At 41.7% G+C, this 15,819-nt stretch overlaps 2 protein-coding genes across 7 annotated transcripts in view; one reads left to right on the forward strand and one right to left on the reverse strand.

Moving 5' to 3' along the window:
* Window positions 1-10,473, reverse strand: part of GART (phosphoribosylglycinamide formyltransferase, phosphoribosylglycinamide synthetase, phosphoribosylaminoimidazole synthetase) — a 37,101-nt gene extending 26,628 nt beyond the window's left edge. The window contains exons 1-5 of one of the 2 annotated variants that reach the window (XM_054468739.2): window positions 9,687-10,473; window positions 6,840-7,025; window positions 2,896-2,991; window positions 2,257-2,431; window positions 56-167 (exon numbers count right to left, since the gene is read on the reverse strand). In XM_054468739.2, the coding sequence (XP_054324714.1) occupies window positions 56-167; window positions 2,257-2,431; window positions 2,896-2,991; window positions 6,840-6,984 (528 nt within the window). In that variant the 5' untranslated portion in view covers window positions 6,985-7,025; window positions 9,687-10,473. The remainder of the gene's footprint in view (window positions 1-55; window positions 168-2,256; window positions 2,432-2,895; window positions 2,992-6,839; window positions 7,026-9,686) is intronic. The other variant, XM_054468742.2, reaches the window with a different exon arrangement.
* A 90-nt stretch (window positions 10,474-10,563) lies between these two features.
* The window catches only part of SON (SON DNA and RNA binding protein), a 33,919-nt gene continuing 28,663 nt past the window's right edge, over window positions 10,564-15,819 (forward strand). For all 5 annotated transcript variants that reach the window (XM_054468733.2, XM_054468732.2, XM_054468734.2 and 2 more), the window contains exons 1-2: window positions 10,564-10,816; window positions 13,875-14,041. In XM_054468733.2, coding sequence (XP_054324708.1) covers window positions 10,740-10,816; window positions 13,875-14,041 — 244 coding nt within the window. In that variant the 5' untranslated portion in view covers window positions 10,564-10,739. The remainder of the gene's footprint in view (window positions 10,817-13,874; window positions 14,042-15,819) is intronic.

Genomic DNA, 15,819 nt, shown 5'->3' on the forward strand with positions numbered 1-15,819 from the left:
GGGTATTTATTCAGTATGAATAGAAAAATAAATTTTTTCAGAAGACTCAGCCTACCTGCATGATCTCTTGTACAGCTTTGCAGGCCTCTTCTTTGCTCTTTGCAACAATCACCCCTTTTCCAGCTGCAAGACCACTGGCCTTCACAACCAAAGCAGGGAAGTCTGCACTGTAAAGACAGAGTAATCTTCAACATTCAATAAACCACTACAACTCAAGATTTTAAAATGCTGTGGGATTTTGTAACAATATGCTATAACAATGACTGAAAAGCAGAAAGAAAAAAATTTCTTATCATTCCAACACATTTTGATGTACTTCCCACCAGGATTTTTTCCCCTACATATTCCTTTGTAGTTGCAATCATACAGTACCTATAATTTTGCTTTTTTCATTTATCATGAGATTACATAGGCAATATCTTTGAAAGAATAAGTAGATATGGTATAATCTCTAAGACACAAAGTAGCAAACAGTACTCACATTCAAGTAGAAAATGCAGCTGTATAACAACAGTAAGCATACACAGACCATTTCTGGGAGTACACATAGGAAATTATCAAGTGGGCCTGGGGGTCTGGAAGGAGACTTACCCAAAGTAAGTAACAAAACTGTTACTTGCTCAAGGCATCTGGCTGCTAGGAAATAATATTCAGTGTTTAAGAAACTCTGTAGGATATAAATGAAAAAAAAAATGAAACTGACACAACTGAAAGGAAAACATACCAGGAAGCAGAAGTGTCAACAAAAAGAGGGCAAATGCATGTGCCTACTAACACTCATTAATTGCTCAATGCTTTCCACATAATAGAGAACAAAGGATGTTTAATTTTGAAATTTAAAATTGCAATAGTGGACAGGCGCGGTGGCTCACGCCTGAAATCCCAGCACTTTGGGAGGCCGAGGCAGGCGGATCATGAGGTCAGGAGATCGAGACCATCCTGGCTAACACAGTGAAACCCTGTCTCTTCTAAAAATACAAAAAATTAGCCGGGCGTGGTGGCGGGCACCTGTAGTCCCAGCTACTCGGGAGGCTGAGGCAGGAGAATGGCGTGAACCCGGGAGGCGGAGCTTGCAGTGAGCTGAGACAGAGATAGCGCCACTGCAGTCCAGCCTGGGCGGAAGAGCGAGACTCAAAAAAAAAAAATAAAAATAAAAATAAATAAATAAATAAAATAAAATTGCCATAGTGGTGGCAGATAACCAAGTGATGATTACTCACTCTGGCTAATTATTTATGATAAAAAAAAAATCAATGTTCTTTATGTTGTAAGATGCCACCGCATTTGTCAATCTGACCGTGAAGCCTAGTGTTATGGCTCATGCCTGTAATCCCAGCACTTTGGGAGGCAGAGAGAGGCAGATCTCTTGAGCTCAAGAGTTTGAAACCAGCCTGGGAAACATGGTAAAACTCCGTCTCTACAAAAAATACAAGAACTAGCTGGGAGTGGTGGTGTGTGCCTATTGTCCCAGCTACTTGGGAGGCTGAGGTGGGAGGATCACTTGAGTCCAGGAGGCAGAGGCTGCTGTGAGCCAAGATCATGCCACTGCACTCCAGCCAGGGTGACAGAGGCCCCGTCTCAGGTTGCGGGGTGGTGGTGGGCGGCAGGGAACCAAAAATCAAAAACATGGCTGTGAAAAGAGTGCACAACTGCAGAACCAAGTGTATTTTTCCCCTGAGGAACTACTCAGATTTTATTAAAAATGTCATCTTCCTGCAAGGCCACAAGATCATATAAACTCTATATGCACAGAATCCTGTTTTATTTTGGTTCTGGAAAAGGACAACCCACATAATTATTTATTGAGAAAGTTTTTTCCTTAATTATCTTACTACAATCTTGTGACAGCCTAAGGACCTAGCATTACATTTTCAACACAGAAGTGACCTGTATATTTATTTAATTTTTTTGAGACAGGGTCTCACTGTGTCACGCAGGCTGCAGTGCAGTGGCACAATCTTGGCTCAGTGCAGCCTCCGCCTCCTGGGTTCAAGTGATCCTCCCACCTTGGCCTTTAGAGGAGCTGGGACTACAGGTGCACACCATCATGCCTGGCTTTTTTTTTTGTATTTTTTGTAGAAACAGGGTTTTACCATGTTACCCAGGCTGGTCTCTACCTCCTGAGCTCAAGTGATTCACCTGCCTTGGCCTCCTAAAGTGCTAGGATTACAGGAGAGCTCCTGCGCCTGGCCACTGATCTGTGTATTTAAATATCACCATCAAACAACTGTCCTTCACAGGCAACCATTTACCTACCTCAAAATGAAGCTGCAGGCCTCTTCAGGTTTGGTGAAAGCCTTCCATTGTGCAGTTGGGATTCCATGTCTCTCCATAAACTCTTTGGCAAACCTTTTACTGGACTCTAACTGAGCCGCTTCTGCTGTTGGGCCAAAGCATCGCACTCCTGCAGACGTCAGGTTCCCAACAATCCCTATTGATGAAAACAGTAGCCTTAGGTGAACCAAGGTCTCCCCAGGGGCTTTTCAGCCTGAAGACGAATTAGTATCAGACTATATCTACATCTAGACAAGGCAGATGACTGGTGGCAGAGGATAACTAACTTTTTCATGTTGTCTACTGGATAGAGATAAAATGTTACTAACATGTTATTCAAATCTATCAAAAGTTGTTATATTTGCATATATGGATTATTAAACACACACCAGAATACAGCAGAATGAAGACATATAAAATGTTTTCCATGGCTGCAAATTTGATCTCTAACTCATCATATGCTTGGGAAAAAAAATTTAGACTCCATAAATTTCAAGAGTGGAAGCTCTTTTTCCAAAATAATATTACAAATTCTCATCTATAAAATGAATTGGATTAGATGATCCCTAAGCTTCTGTTTGCACTGAATGTACTATAACAATAAACAGAAACAAACTTTACCAGCAGCCAGAGGTGCTTCTGGTCCAACAACTACAAATTCAATTTTCTCCTCTTTGCAGAATTGAGCAAGGGCAGTGTGGTCACTGATTGAGATGGCTGTAAACAGAAAAAAAAAAAAACACTGCATTTACAAAAACATTCCACTTAAGTAAACTAAGTGTCTCACTAAAAACTAAGTTCTATACTTTAGTATGCTTGTTATCTGTTGTTTTCTTATATTGGCAGAGATGACAGTTTCAACGTGTGAAATTCAAAGAGTGCATTAGGCTAACCAACAGAGCTCAGTTCTCCGTTATCATTGTAGACAGATGAAAACACCAATAAACTTCCCAAAGAGCCATAAAGTATCACTTCCATGATATTGTTCACGTCACTAATATTGATCGTATATTAAACAAAAAACATACCATAAGATACACTCAGAAATTGGTCTTTTAATGTCAATCATTCAATTGTACTGAAAATCCACTATGTGCTAGGTACTGTCCTCAGCACTGGTATTAAGATGTCAACATGGCCGGGAGCAGTGGCTCACGCCTGTAATCCCAGCACTTTGGGAGGCCGAGGTGGGTGGATCACCTGAGGTCAGGAGTTCGAGACCAGCCTGAACAATAAGATGAAACCCCGTCTCTACTAAAAATACAAAAAGTAGCTGGGCGTGGTGGCATCTGCCTGTAATTCCAACTACTCAGGAGGCCGAGACAGGAGAATCGCTTGAACCAGGGAGGCGGAGGTTGCAATGAGCCAAGATCGTGCCACTACCCAGGCACTCTAGCCTGGGTAGGTAACAAGAGCGAAACTCTGTCTCAAAAAAAAAAAATTTATCAACACAAGCAGGGTCCCTATACTTAACATGTTTACAATCCGCTGTAGGAATGCTGGGTAATAAATATACAAACAAAAAAACAGCAAATATGAACAAATTAAGCAAGTTTGATATGAAGTGAATTGAGAGGCTATTTTGGGTTGGGTCAGGAAGGATCTCTTTGGGGCAGAGCTGTTTAAGCTAAGAACTCAACGACGCTTTTAAGAGGAACCTGTCTTCTCCAACCTACAAGTCAGGTAAATTTTCTTCTGTGGAGTTCTAAGTAACTAGTGGTAGGATCAACCACATACTGAACATGGTTTGGCTCCATAGGCGCTCTCCTGCTTCACTGTGTCTGGACCACCATTCGTTAAGTCAGCTGAAGTCTGCAATCACTCTGCCATTGGTACAGAGTGCAAGAAGTCATATTTGTGATGTACAGTTGTCCCTCCTTATCCTTAGAGGACACATTCTAAGATCCCTAGTAGATGCCTGAAACCACAGTGCTGAACCCTATATATACTATGTTTTTTCCTATACATAAACATCTATGATAAAGTTTAATTTACAAATTAGGCACAGAGATTAACTATCACTAATACTAAAATAGAACAATTATAACTGTATGCCAGCATCAGCTTTGGGGCCATTATTAAGTAAAACAGGGTTACCTGAGCACATGCACTGAGATAATATGATAGTCAATCTGATAACCGACAGGGCTAGTAACAACATGGATATGCTGGACAAAAAGATTCACGTCTCAGGTTGGACGGCACAAAATTTCATCATGCTATGCTAGACTGGTGTGCAATGTAAAATTTATGAATTATTTCTGAAATTTTCCATTTAATATTTTGGACTACAGCTGACTGTGGGTAACTGAAACTGTGGAAAGTGAAATTGTGGATAGGCTGGTGACTACTGTATAGGGTCCAAGTCCAGAAAAGGTAGGGTTCTCAATCTGCAGCATCTGCCTGAATGTGATTAAGATGGAGTACCACGCACTTTGGGTTAGTGGTTCTGAACACAACTAGGCTGAGCAGGGTCAACTATATCAGTATAGCAGAGGGCAACAGGACGAAGAGGTCTCTTTAGTAGTCTTACAAGACTACTTGTAGTAGTCTCATGACGATCTTAAGAGACTTTGATGGGCTTGCCTGTATGACCTCAATCGCAGATAAACTGTCCCAGTTCTCTAATAAACAAATACCTCACCCCTAGAACTAAGATCCCAGAAAAGGAGGTATTTTCTAATTTGTCTTTTTATTATTCTTTTTGGTCTTATATACATGCCACTATCTTCTCCCAGTTTGTGGCTTGTTGGGTCCATGCTCTTCTTTCCATAAATATTATGTACCACATAGGGAACTAAGCACTGTGCACACCATGCAAAACAAGACAGACAAGTTTCTTGCCCTCATGGAGCTTACATTCTACTAGAGATTATATTCTAGTGGGGGAAAAGAACATAGGAGACAGACAATAGTGAAGTAAAAATAAACACAGACATTGATGATTATAAACAAATGAAATGGGGATGGACACTTGCTTTTAGTAAGAAACTGTAGGAGAGATATAATTAAGGAGGCTAACATTTAAGTGGAGCTCTGAATAATGAGGAGACAGTCATGTTAAGGGGTGGGAACAAACATAAGGTCCAAAGCAGCAAGCTTCTGCTTGGGAAATTGGTAGGACAGCATGGATAGGGTATAGTGAAAAGAAAAAAAGGGATATAAAAGATCAGGTTGGAAAAGCAGGCAGAAGACGCACTGCATAAAGGGCTTTGAAAGGCATGGTAAGGAGTTTTGAGTTTTATTCTAAGTATTATTAGAATACTGAGGAGTTTCTGAAGCCACTGACAAGCTTAATGTAGTATACGAACTGATCATTTTTTCATTTTTGCCAATTGAGAGATAAGGGTGGAGGTTGGGCACGGTGGCTCGTGCCTGTAATCCCAGCACTTTGGGAGGGTGACGTGGGCAGATCACCTGAGGTCAGGAGTTCGAGACCAGCCTGACCAACATAGTGAAACCCGGTCTCTACTAAAAACACAAAAAATTAGCCGGGTGTGGCAGCATGCACCTGTAGTACCAGCTACTCGGGAGGCTGAGGCAGAAGAATCGCTTTAACTCAGGAGCCAGAGGTTGCAGTGAGCTGAGATCATGCTACTGCACTCCAGTATGGGTGACAGAGTGAGACTCTGTCAAAAAAAAAAAAAAAAAAGTCAGAGAGAGATAAGGGTTGAGATCTATTAGAGTAACAACTGTTAAAAACTTTGTTTTGTGAGACACGGTCTCATCTTACTCTGTTGCCCAAGTAGCTGGCACTACATATGTTCACCACCATGCCTGGCTAATTTTTGTAATTTTTTTTTTTGTAGAGATCGGGTCTCACTACATTGCCCCGGCTAGTCTCAAACTCCTGGGCTCAAGAGATCCTTCTGCCTTGGCTTCCCAAAGCGCTGGGATTATAAGTGTGAGCCACTGCATGTGGCTGAAAGTTGTATTTAATAGCAATACTAAACTTTCCATTTACAAAAATACACATCAAAATGCCTTTAATCTGTATTAGGCACTTACTACTTTTCCAATGGATGTGTTTTATCAGGTTTAAAACAGTTTAAGATAAGGAAATGCCATATTCTGAACAATAGGTTACCTTAAGTTTATAACATATGGCAAGCATTCAAATTACCAAATAAATCTTAAGGTCAAGGAAAGCACTCAACCCTGAATAGCAATCTATCTTTATTTTATTTTATTTTGAGACGGAGTCTCGCTCTGTCGCCCAGGCTGGAGTGCAGTGGCATGATCTCAGCTTACTACAAGCTCCACCGCCTGGGTTCACGCCACTCTCCTGCCTCAGCCTCCCAAGTAGCTGGGACTACGGGCGCCTACCACCACGCCCGGCTAATTTTTTGTATTTTTAGTAAAGACGGGGTTTCACCATGTTAGCCAGGATGGTCTCGATCTCCTGACCTCATGATCCGCCCATCTTAGCCTCCCAAAGTGCTGGGATTACAGGCATGAGCCACTGTGCCCAGCCTATCTTTATTATCGTAAAGCACAGATATGGTTGACAGCATACCATTAATAACAAATAATAACCATTACTCCCCACTTTAAAACATGATTACCGGTATTTGAAATCTTTTCAGAGCAGGCAGTGCCTGCGTTTCCTGGGGCAACCAACACTTGTTTGACATGATGAGACAGTGCAAGTTTCCAGGCCAGTGTATGTTCCCTTCCTCCACTGCCAATTATAAGTACTCGGGCTGCCATTGCTCTGTTTGTAAAGCAGAAATTCCAAAGGAAAATGAAACCTGCAGAAAGAAAACCACAGTTTATATCTTAGGATGCACATTTTAGAAATCCAAGGACGGGCGCAGTGGCTCATGCCTGTACCCCCAGCACTTTGGGAGGCCGAGGCAGGTGATCACTTGAGGTCAGGAGTTTGAGACCAGTCTTGGACAACATGGCAAAACCTCATCTCTACTAAAATACAAAAATTAGCCCGGCATGGTGGCAGGTGCCTGTAATCCCAGGTACTCAGGAGGCCGAGGCAGGAGAATTGCTTGAACCTGGTACGAGGAGATCGCAGTGAGCCAGGATCACGCCACTACACTCTAGCCTGGGCAAGAGAGCAAGACTCCATCACAAAAAAAAAAAAAAAAAAAAAAAAGAAATCCAGATTTGTAAATATAATTTAAGTAATCATTTGTACTCATACAAATGACATTTTCATCCATGATTCATTTTTGAAAAACTGGGATTCATAATTTGAGAAATATGACTGTGGTCACAAGCGTAAGGGAGGTATTTCAAAAAGAAGGCAGGCTGGCCTAGAGAGCTAGGTTAAGGAGTCAAAGGATGACTCTCAGCTCCTTATGTGATAATCTCCCTTCTCTGGGCTTCACTTCAAAAAGATTTAATAATCATCATGCCTTAGTTATGAAATGAATCTTTAGACTCAAAATGTATTATAAAATATCAATTTTTAAACCTTGAAATCTTAAAACTGGGGTAAGCAAACTTTACACAAAAAGGGCCACATAGTTCTGTCAAAACTACTCGACTCGGCCACCTTAGCAGGAAAACAACCAAAGATAATACAAAAATGAATCAATGTGCCAATGTCCAGAAAAACTTAACTGACCGATAAACAGGCAGTGGGTCAGAGATCACTGCTGCCTATCAGTACTTTAAGTAGTAGGAAACCATCAAAAGTTTGTAACAAATAAACGTGACTCGCTTTCAAAAAAACTTTATGTACGCATACTATAATTTGAATTTCATAAAATTTTCACGTCACAAAAACCTCATTTATTTCCTGTTCTTTTTCTCATTCATATTTGGTGAGCTGTACAAAAGCAGGCAGCAGAAGGATATGGTATGTGGGCCACAGTTTGCTGACTCCTAATTCAAATAGCGCAATATGCTAGAATATTGGTAGAGAAGGCAAAAATCAAATTCCAACTCATTTCACTTTAGTTCTGGCACCTGAGACTTAGAAGGATGGATACAACAGCAGTGTAACCTAGGAGACTAACTGAAATGACATTTATAAATAAGTACAATCTAGCACTCAGCAGTAGTAAATGTTAACTTGTTACATTTACTTACCACAAGGCAAACTGGTAACAGGGAAAAGAAAATTGAAAACTTCTTTTGATGATGTTGGGATTACATATTTTAAGAAAAATGTAAGCTGACAATATACAAAACTAACATTTTTTTGAGCACTTAACCTTGGGCAGGGTACTATTTAAAATGCTTGTCATGAAAGAATCCTATGAGGGAGATACTATTACTATCACCAATTTGCAGATAAGACAAGGAGGCCCAAATAGGTAAATAACTTGCTGGAGGTCACACAGGTAAGAAAGGGTGGAGCCTAACGGAAGCAATTTTGCTTCAGATTCTCTCAACAAGTGAAACGATGATCATTAAAAATTTGAGAAAGCAAAAAAAAAAAACCCTGTTAAATTACAGTCTCAGAAGGAAAAGCTACTTTAGTGTAATGGGAAAACACATTTTACTTGCCATGTGTATCTGAAATAAACAGATTTTTTATTTTATTTATTTATTTAGACAGTCTCTCTCTGTCGCCCAGGCTGGAGGGCAGTGGTGTGATCTCGGCTCACTGCAACCTCCGCCTCCCGGGTTCAAGCGATTCTCTTGCCTCACAGCCTCCCAAGTAGCTGGGATTACGGGCGTGCGCCGCCACGCCAGACGAATTTTTGTATTTTTAGTAGCGACGGGGTTTCACTACGTTGGCCAGGCTGGTCTCGAACTCCTGACCTCCAATGGTCAACCCACCTTGGCCTCCCAAAGTGCTGGCATTACATCACATCCGGCCAGAAATAAACAGATCTTTAAATCTAGAGCAAATGTTACATCTTTAGTTTGAATATAGCAGTAGTGTGGGAAAATTCTGTTTACTCTAGTGGATCACTGAAAATAGCATTACTACCCAGTGGTGAGGACGCCTGGGCTCCTGAGTCTCACACAGCGCCCTGGCCTGGGTAGAGACGCTGCCCCATACTAGCAGGAAGACCTTGGGGGACTTCACTAACCTTGGGCCTCATTCATCAGAATGGGTAACATAAGCAGAATAAGACAGGCAAATAAAGCCGTATCAGAGAATATGGAGAATAAAGTAGAAACCAACTATAAAATTAACCAAGTAATCTGCTAGAGAAAACGGGTGCATAAAGAGAAAGTACACCAATTTAGGGTTATGTCCTAAAAATGTATAAAGACACAAAAAGGCCTTGACATCTTAGAAAACAGGAATAGTAAAAGAGCAAACAAACCAGCCAACAGCAAGTGAAAAGCACATGGCCAACCCCCACCCACCGCATGTACAAACAACAGGAAAATTTCTACAAATCAGTTTCTATGGTTTCACTCAGTTCCCGATCTTAAATCCCCAAACCAAACCCTAAGCGCGCTCCGTGTAAAAGCGGAGGGGGTTTACGCACCGACACCGGGCGACCACCTGGTTCCCGCTTGCCTGCTCGCCGGAAGTCGGCCCACCGGGACCGGCGCGGGACCGGCGCGGGACCAGCGCGAGACCAGCGCGGCACCGCCCCTCACCGCCCCGCCCCGCCCCACGACGGCTTCCCTGCCCCATTGGTCCGTGCGGCTCTGGGTCTCCGCGGCGAGAATCTAGTCTGATTCCCTCCCGCCCTGGGCGCGGCCTGACTGCTCCCAAGCCGACACCCAAGCCCTAGCACGTTTATAATGTGACAGTGGTACGGGGTGCCACGCAGTGTTTCCAGTAGCGCCGAGGGGGAGCGCCAAAATGCTAAACCCATTCTTAGCCAATTGTGCGCCGCTCACGAGTCAGAGCTGACCAGCTACCGCGGAAAAATCTCGTGACACGCCTGACTCTTGATGAGACTAAAATGCACCAGGCGTTGAATGCCGGTCGCTTAGCACATCCGGCCTATTGCTAAAAAAAAAAATGAGGCTGGTTATAGAACGCACTGGGGGAGACACAGGGCAACAGCGAGTTCTTCCTCTCTCATCCCAGTGGGGGCGGGGGCTGAAAAATTCTCTCCCGGATGCATATCCCTGTCGAAACTGAACTTGGCGCCACCTGAGAGCGCCTGAAAGCCCTGTGTTAAACACCGGGTTGCCCTTCTTGCTCTTCTTCCTCTTGGCCTTTAATCTCAGGCACTTAGCAAGCCTCTTAAGGCTCCCAAACACTGCTGAGGACTGACAACTTAAGCGGACACGGTCGCCTCAAGAGAGACAGCTCCTGTAATGGCGCCTGCGTCAGACACTAACATGGCGGACATAGTCGTGCGCGGTGCAAACGTCAGCACCTCTACCCCAGCCGCTCAGAAACAGCCGAGGAGAGCAGGGCCATGCTCACTGATTGGTCCCTCGTTGGAGCGGGCCGGACCGGGCGTTCCCTTTGGAGCCAATCAGGAAGGCAAGAGACCGAATTGGCCGCCGCGCCTCCTCCCGAGGCATGCTGGGAGCCTGGAGGACTAGCGAGGAGGAGTTGAGAGAACGGAGCAGACGCCATGGCGACCAACATCGAGCAGATTTTTAGGTCTTTCGTGGTCAGTAAATTCCGGGAAATTCAACAGGAGCTTTCCAGGTAAACGCCTCCCAGATTCTTCTGCCCCCAACGGACCGTTAGGGCCTCATCTAGCCTTCTTTGGCACCTTTCTTCGGAGACGCAGTCGTTCGTCGGCTCAGGCCCCGCTAGGGCCCCGCCTGGGCCTGGGATCCATTTTCCGGGCCCCCCCCAACCGCCCCCCCAGCCGCTCCCTTCCTTTTCCCTCGAGGAACTTCGCCTTTTCCGAGGTAACCCAAGACTCCTTGTTTCAGAACCGAGTTAAGATGCTCACCCTTCTCCCCTGTTTGGGTCCCCCCTGCCGTTTAGCTACTCGTAGGCCCGGTTGTCCGCCAGGGACGGGCCTAGTTCCTTCCTCAGCTCCTCCTCCGCCGCCGCGTATCCCCTCCCCCTCTCCGCCTCCGCGGATTTTGCCGGCCGGTGCCCCTGACCGGAAAGGGTCTCTAACGGCCGTTTCTTGGGTAATCTTAAATCCTCTTTATTATTGCGAGCTTCAGACCGCTTGGGGGGTCTGGATCTATTAATAAGATTATTCGGGGCCTAGTGTCCTGTAGTATCTATCAGCCGTTCTAATAGTTAAATGTTTCAATTAAAACGAATTCAAACTGATGCACTTGCTAGTTTGTTAAAATACTCGAGATGAAGATGGAAGGGGACTTTGAAATGGTTGCGATTAATTACAGCAAGTGAAAGTGGACTTTGTGTGTAGGTCTATTATTTTCTTGCTACCCCTGCCCCAGTTGACACGCTATTTTTGTCATTGCTGGTAGACTTTACATGATTTGCGCTTGGCTTCACAAAATTTGAAGGCGAAGAGATTGTTAAAGAAATGGTTGTTGAGTCAGGAAAATAGTGTATCATGTTCAGCGGTTGTCTCTCGGTATTTGCTTTTGTGTAAGATACTCATTTCTTTAAAGTACAGAAGTAGGAAAGAGATCTTGAAACGTAAGTGTTCTGAGTTCAAGTGTTTTTAATTGTATTTTAAAAGTGGAGAGCAAGAGCAGTACGTGAATTTGAAAATGGGCCGAAAACCAGTTGTAAGTGCCCAAAGTAATACAGGATTATTAGGGCAATGATGTATTATTGCTAGAATTATCACTTTTGCAGAATGTGTTGTTTTTTAAGTGGAAATAGATCCACTCATATTGCTTTTTAAATTTCTGTGACATTGCTAGTAGTGTTTTGGATGAGAAGAGACCCGAGCTAAGAGAATATAATTTTCCTAACAAATCTCTGGATGCAATAAATAGTTGTTTGCTTAGTTTAACGAGGTGTGTTTTTGTAGCTTTTAAAAGCTAGTCTTTCCTTTAGAAAATGAGTGTTTTATTACAATTTAGAAGACATGAAAAAGGAGAAAAAAAACTCACGTTATTTATATTCTCATGTCATTTCATTTTCCCCCCATGTATTGTGTGATATGTGATCATCTTGTTTTGTATTGATCGTTTTTCCAGCTAATACGTTGTGAACAAGTTTATCTCTCTCAGTCTCAGTCTTTTGGACTTCTTCATGGCTGCATAGAATCCCATTGTAGGAATATACCGTTGCATATTTAGGTGGTTTGAAATTTTCATTGCTTTTCAGTAAGTGCGGTTAACAATTGGTAGCTTTAAGATGAAATCATTACTTCCTTGTAGATTAACTTTTAAAACCATAATTACTTTTCTGATTTTCAAATTTGTCATAATTATGTATAAATGCTTAGGAAAATGGTAAAATAAAGTGTTACAGGAAGAATATCTAAAAATAATATTAGACGAAGCAGTTTATTGCTAGAGGAATATGCAGCTTCTCTTCAACACATAATGCGTTATCAGTCTGCAAACAAGTTTTTGATTATTTGCCATTTCAGTGAGCTGTTTTTTTTTTCTCATCTGCTTTTATGTAAATTAGAGTAATGAGGCTGACATTTAGATAGTTAAAACAAGTTATCGAACTTCTGTTACAGATGGTGTGTAAGAATATGGCCTTTGGTTTGAGTACCAGCTTCACCTCTTAGTAGCTGTGTGACCTTCAGCTAAGTTTCTTCATTTATAAAAGAATAATAGTGGTGATCTCAGAGTTTTGTTAGGATTAAATGAGTTAATGTAGAACAGTATGACACTAGTAGTCAATAAATGTTAATTATTATAATTATAATTATATAATTCATTGTATTAGAAAACCAGATGTTCCTTAATAATATTTAGGCCACTACTGAATTTTTTTTGGTTTTTGACCATTCAGACTTTTATCAGGTAGTGGAGCATAATTGATATGTTTTCATTTAGCTAAAATTGAAGTTAAAATCAAACTGTTGCTGAAATTATTTGATTTTTCAAAATTTTGCAAATTCACACGAAAATAGTAAAAATTACTGGGCGAATGATATGTTCTTACCTATTTAAAAATTTCTCTGGCCCTGTGAATGGAACATGTGTTAAGCCATCTATCCTTTTACTGTTGGTGTAAATGCTACTTGTTTTATGTGAGTTTTATAAACCAGAGTTCTTGATAATTGTGTAAAAATTACATAAATTATTTTCCTTTTTAAGTTCAGTGGCATTTCAGTAACAATGTAAGCCTGGACAGAGGTTATAGGTTACCCTTTTTATTCAGTGTGCCTGTGGCTAACTTTTGTGTTCCTTGATACTATTGATGGTGATTGTGATTTATGCACAGATGTGGCTTTAATGTAGCCATGGTTTCTACCATAATGTTAGGCCACATGTTTTTCTTTCGATTTGTGACTGGGCTCTTATTAATTTTTCTCCCCTGAGAGAAATATGTGGGTAACCCAAAAGCCTAAAGTTAGATTTCTGAAATTATTTTGTTTAACAAAGAGTGTACTTAGAAACCTGTTTTAAATATTTTTTCTTAATTTTCATAGTTCTGAAAACTTTAATTGTATAAAAATGAAATGTCCAAAATATAAGTAGATCATGTTAAGGAAGCATTATTAGTGGTGAATATCTAAAATAGGAAAAAGGTAAAACGTCTGACATTCAGTTCAACATACGATTATTGTAATTAATTGGATTATTTTTTTATTAATGGTATGACAAAATATTAATGAATTTCGATAACTTTTCATGTCAAGTGGAAGGAATGAAGGCCAGCTGAATGGTGAAACAAACACACCCATTGAAGGAAACCAGGCGGGTGATGCAGCTGCCTCTGCCAGGAGTCTACCAAATGAAGAAATAGTGCAGAAGATAGAAGAAGTACTTTCTGGGGTCTTAGATACAGAACTACGATATAAGCCAGGTAAGTTGGAGATAATTAACTGTCTCAAAAATTTTCTTTTAAGATTTTTTTGAAATTTGAAGGTTAATATTAGTTTTTGACCTCAGTATTTAAGATATTTATTAAATTAAAAACTTCAGGCTGGGTGCGATGGCTCACGCCTGTAATCCCAGCACTTTGGGAGGCTGAGGTGGGTGGATCACCTGAGGTCAGGAGTTCCAGACCAACCTGGTCAACATGGAGAAACCCCATCTCCACTAAAAATACAAAAATTAGCCGGGTGTGGTGGTGGGTGCCTGTAATCCCAGCTACTTGGGAAGCTGAGGCAGGAGAATTGCATGAACCCAGGAGGTGAAGGTTGCAGTGCGCTGAGATTGCACCATTGCACTCCAGCCTGGGCGACAAGAATGAAACTCCATCTCAAAAAAAATAAATAAATAAAAATTTCAGTAAATTTAAGCTTTTGTTTAATTGATTTAACGAAGATTTTCTTGTTTAAATTCTCCATACTTCCACTGAAAAACAAACATTGATGTACTTGTTTACTCTGCTGGTAGAATATAATTTTTATTTTTGACTTAGTTTCAGTTTATTTGATTCAGTTTGTTTTCTTTTTTTTTGAGACAGTTTCACTCTTTTTGCCCGGGCTGGAGTGCAATGGTGCGATCTCAGCTCACCGCAACCTCCGCCTCCTGGGTTCAAGTGATTCTCCTGCCTCAGCCTCCCAAGTAGCTGGGATTACAGGCATGTGCCGCCATGCCCGGCTAATTTTTTTTTGTATTTTTAGTAGAGACGAGGTTTCACCGTGTTGGCCAGCGTGGTCTTGATCTCTCGACCTCGTGATCCGCCTGCCTCGGCCTCCCAAAGTGCTGGGATTACAGGCGTGAGCCACCGCGCCCGGCTTGATTTAGTTTCTCAGTATCAGGAATTTGAGTATGGATTTTTATTAAACAGTTGTGTAAAAACATCCATCCCACTTAAATTGCAGTGGATGGAGAGGAATCATTGCTTGAATATTTAGCGTTTTTGGAATTGATTAATTGATGTTTAGAAATGAAGGATTTAGCCACAAAAATAACAGTCATTACCTTGACTTAGTTCTGGAATCAAGTTTGTAATATGGTTGGTTTGTCCTCTTTTTTGGGGGGAACTTTGTGCTTAGATTCATGACTCTCACAGACTTTATGCTTAGATTCATGGCTCTAACAACCTTGATTGAAGTATAACTTATCTAACATTTTGTATTATGAAACAATTAATAGAAAATGGTAAGTTTTGCTTTGGCGTATGTCAAGTGTTGATTTATTTTTTTCTGTAGTCTTTTTTTTTGGAGACAGAGTCTCGCTCTGACGCCCAGACTGGAGTGCAGTGGCGTGATCTCGGCTGACTGCAAGCTCCGCCTCCTGGGTTCACGCCATTCTCCTGCCTCAGCCTCCAGAGTAGCTGGGACTACAGGCGCACGCCACCACGCCCGGCTAATTTTTTGTATTTTTTTTTTTTTTTAGTAGAGACGGGGTTTCACCGTGTTAGCCAGGATGGTCTCGGATCTCCTGACCTCGTGATCCACACGTCTTGGCCTCCCAAAGTGCTGGGATTACAGGCGTGAGCTACAGTGCCCGGCCTTTTTTCTGTAGTCTTAATGGCTCAGATTTCTGATGAGCTTTTTTTGGGATCCCTAAGATTTATCTAATTTGATATTGGCATTAGAGTAAATAACTCCCATCTGGTTGTTAAAGTTGAATACTCCCATCTCTTTAGGGTATGTAAATTCAAACCTTCTTAAGTTGTAAATTAAGGAC

The sequence above is a fragment of the Pongo pygmaeus genome, chromosome 22, assembly GCF_028885625.2.
Source record: "Pongo pygmaeus isolate AG05252 chromosome 22, NHGRI_mPonPyg2-v2.0_pri, whole genome shotgun sequence".
Lineage (NCBI taxonomy): Eukaryota > Metazoa > Chordata > Mammalia > Primates > Hominidae > Pongo > Pongo pygmaeus.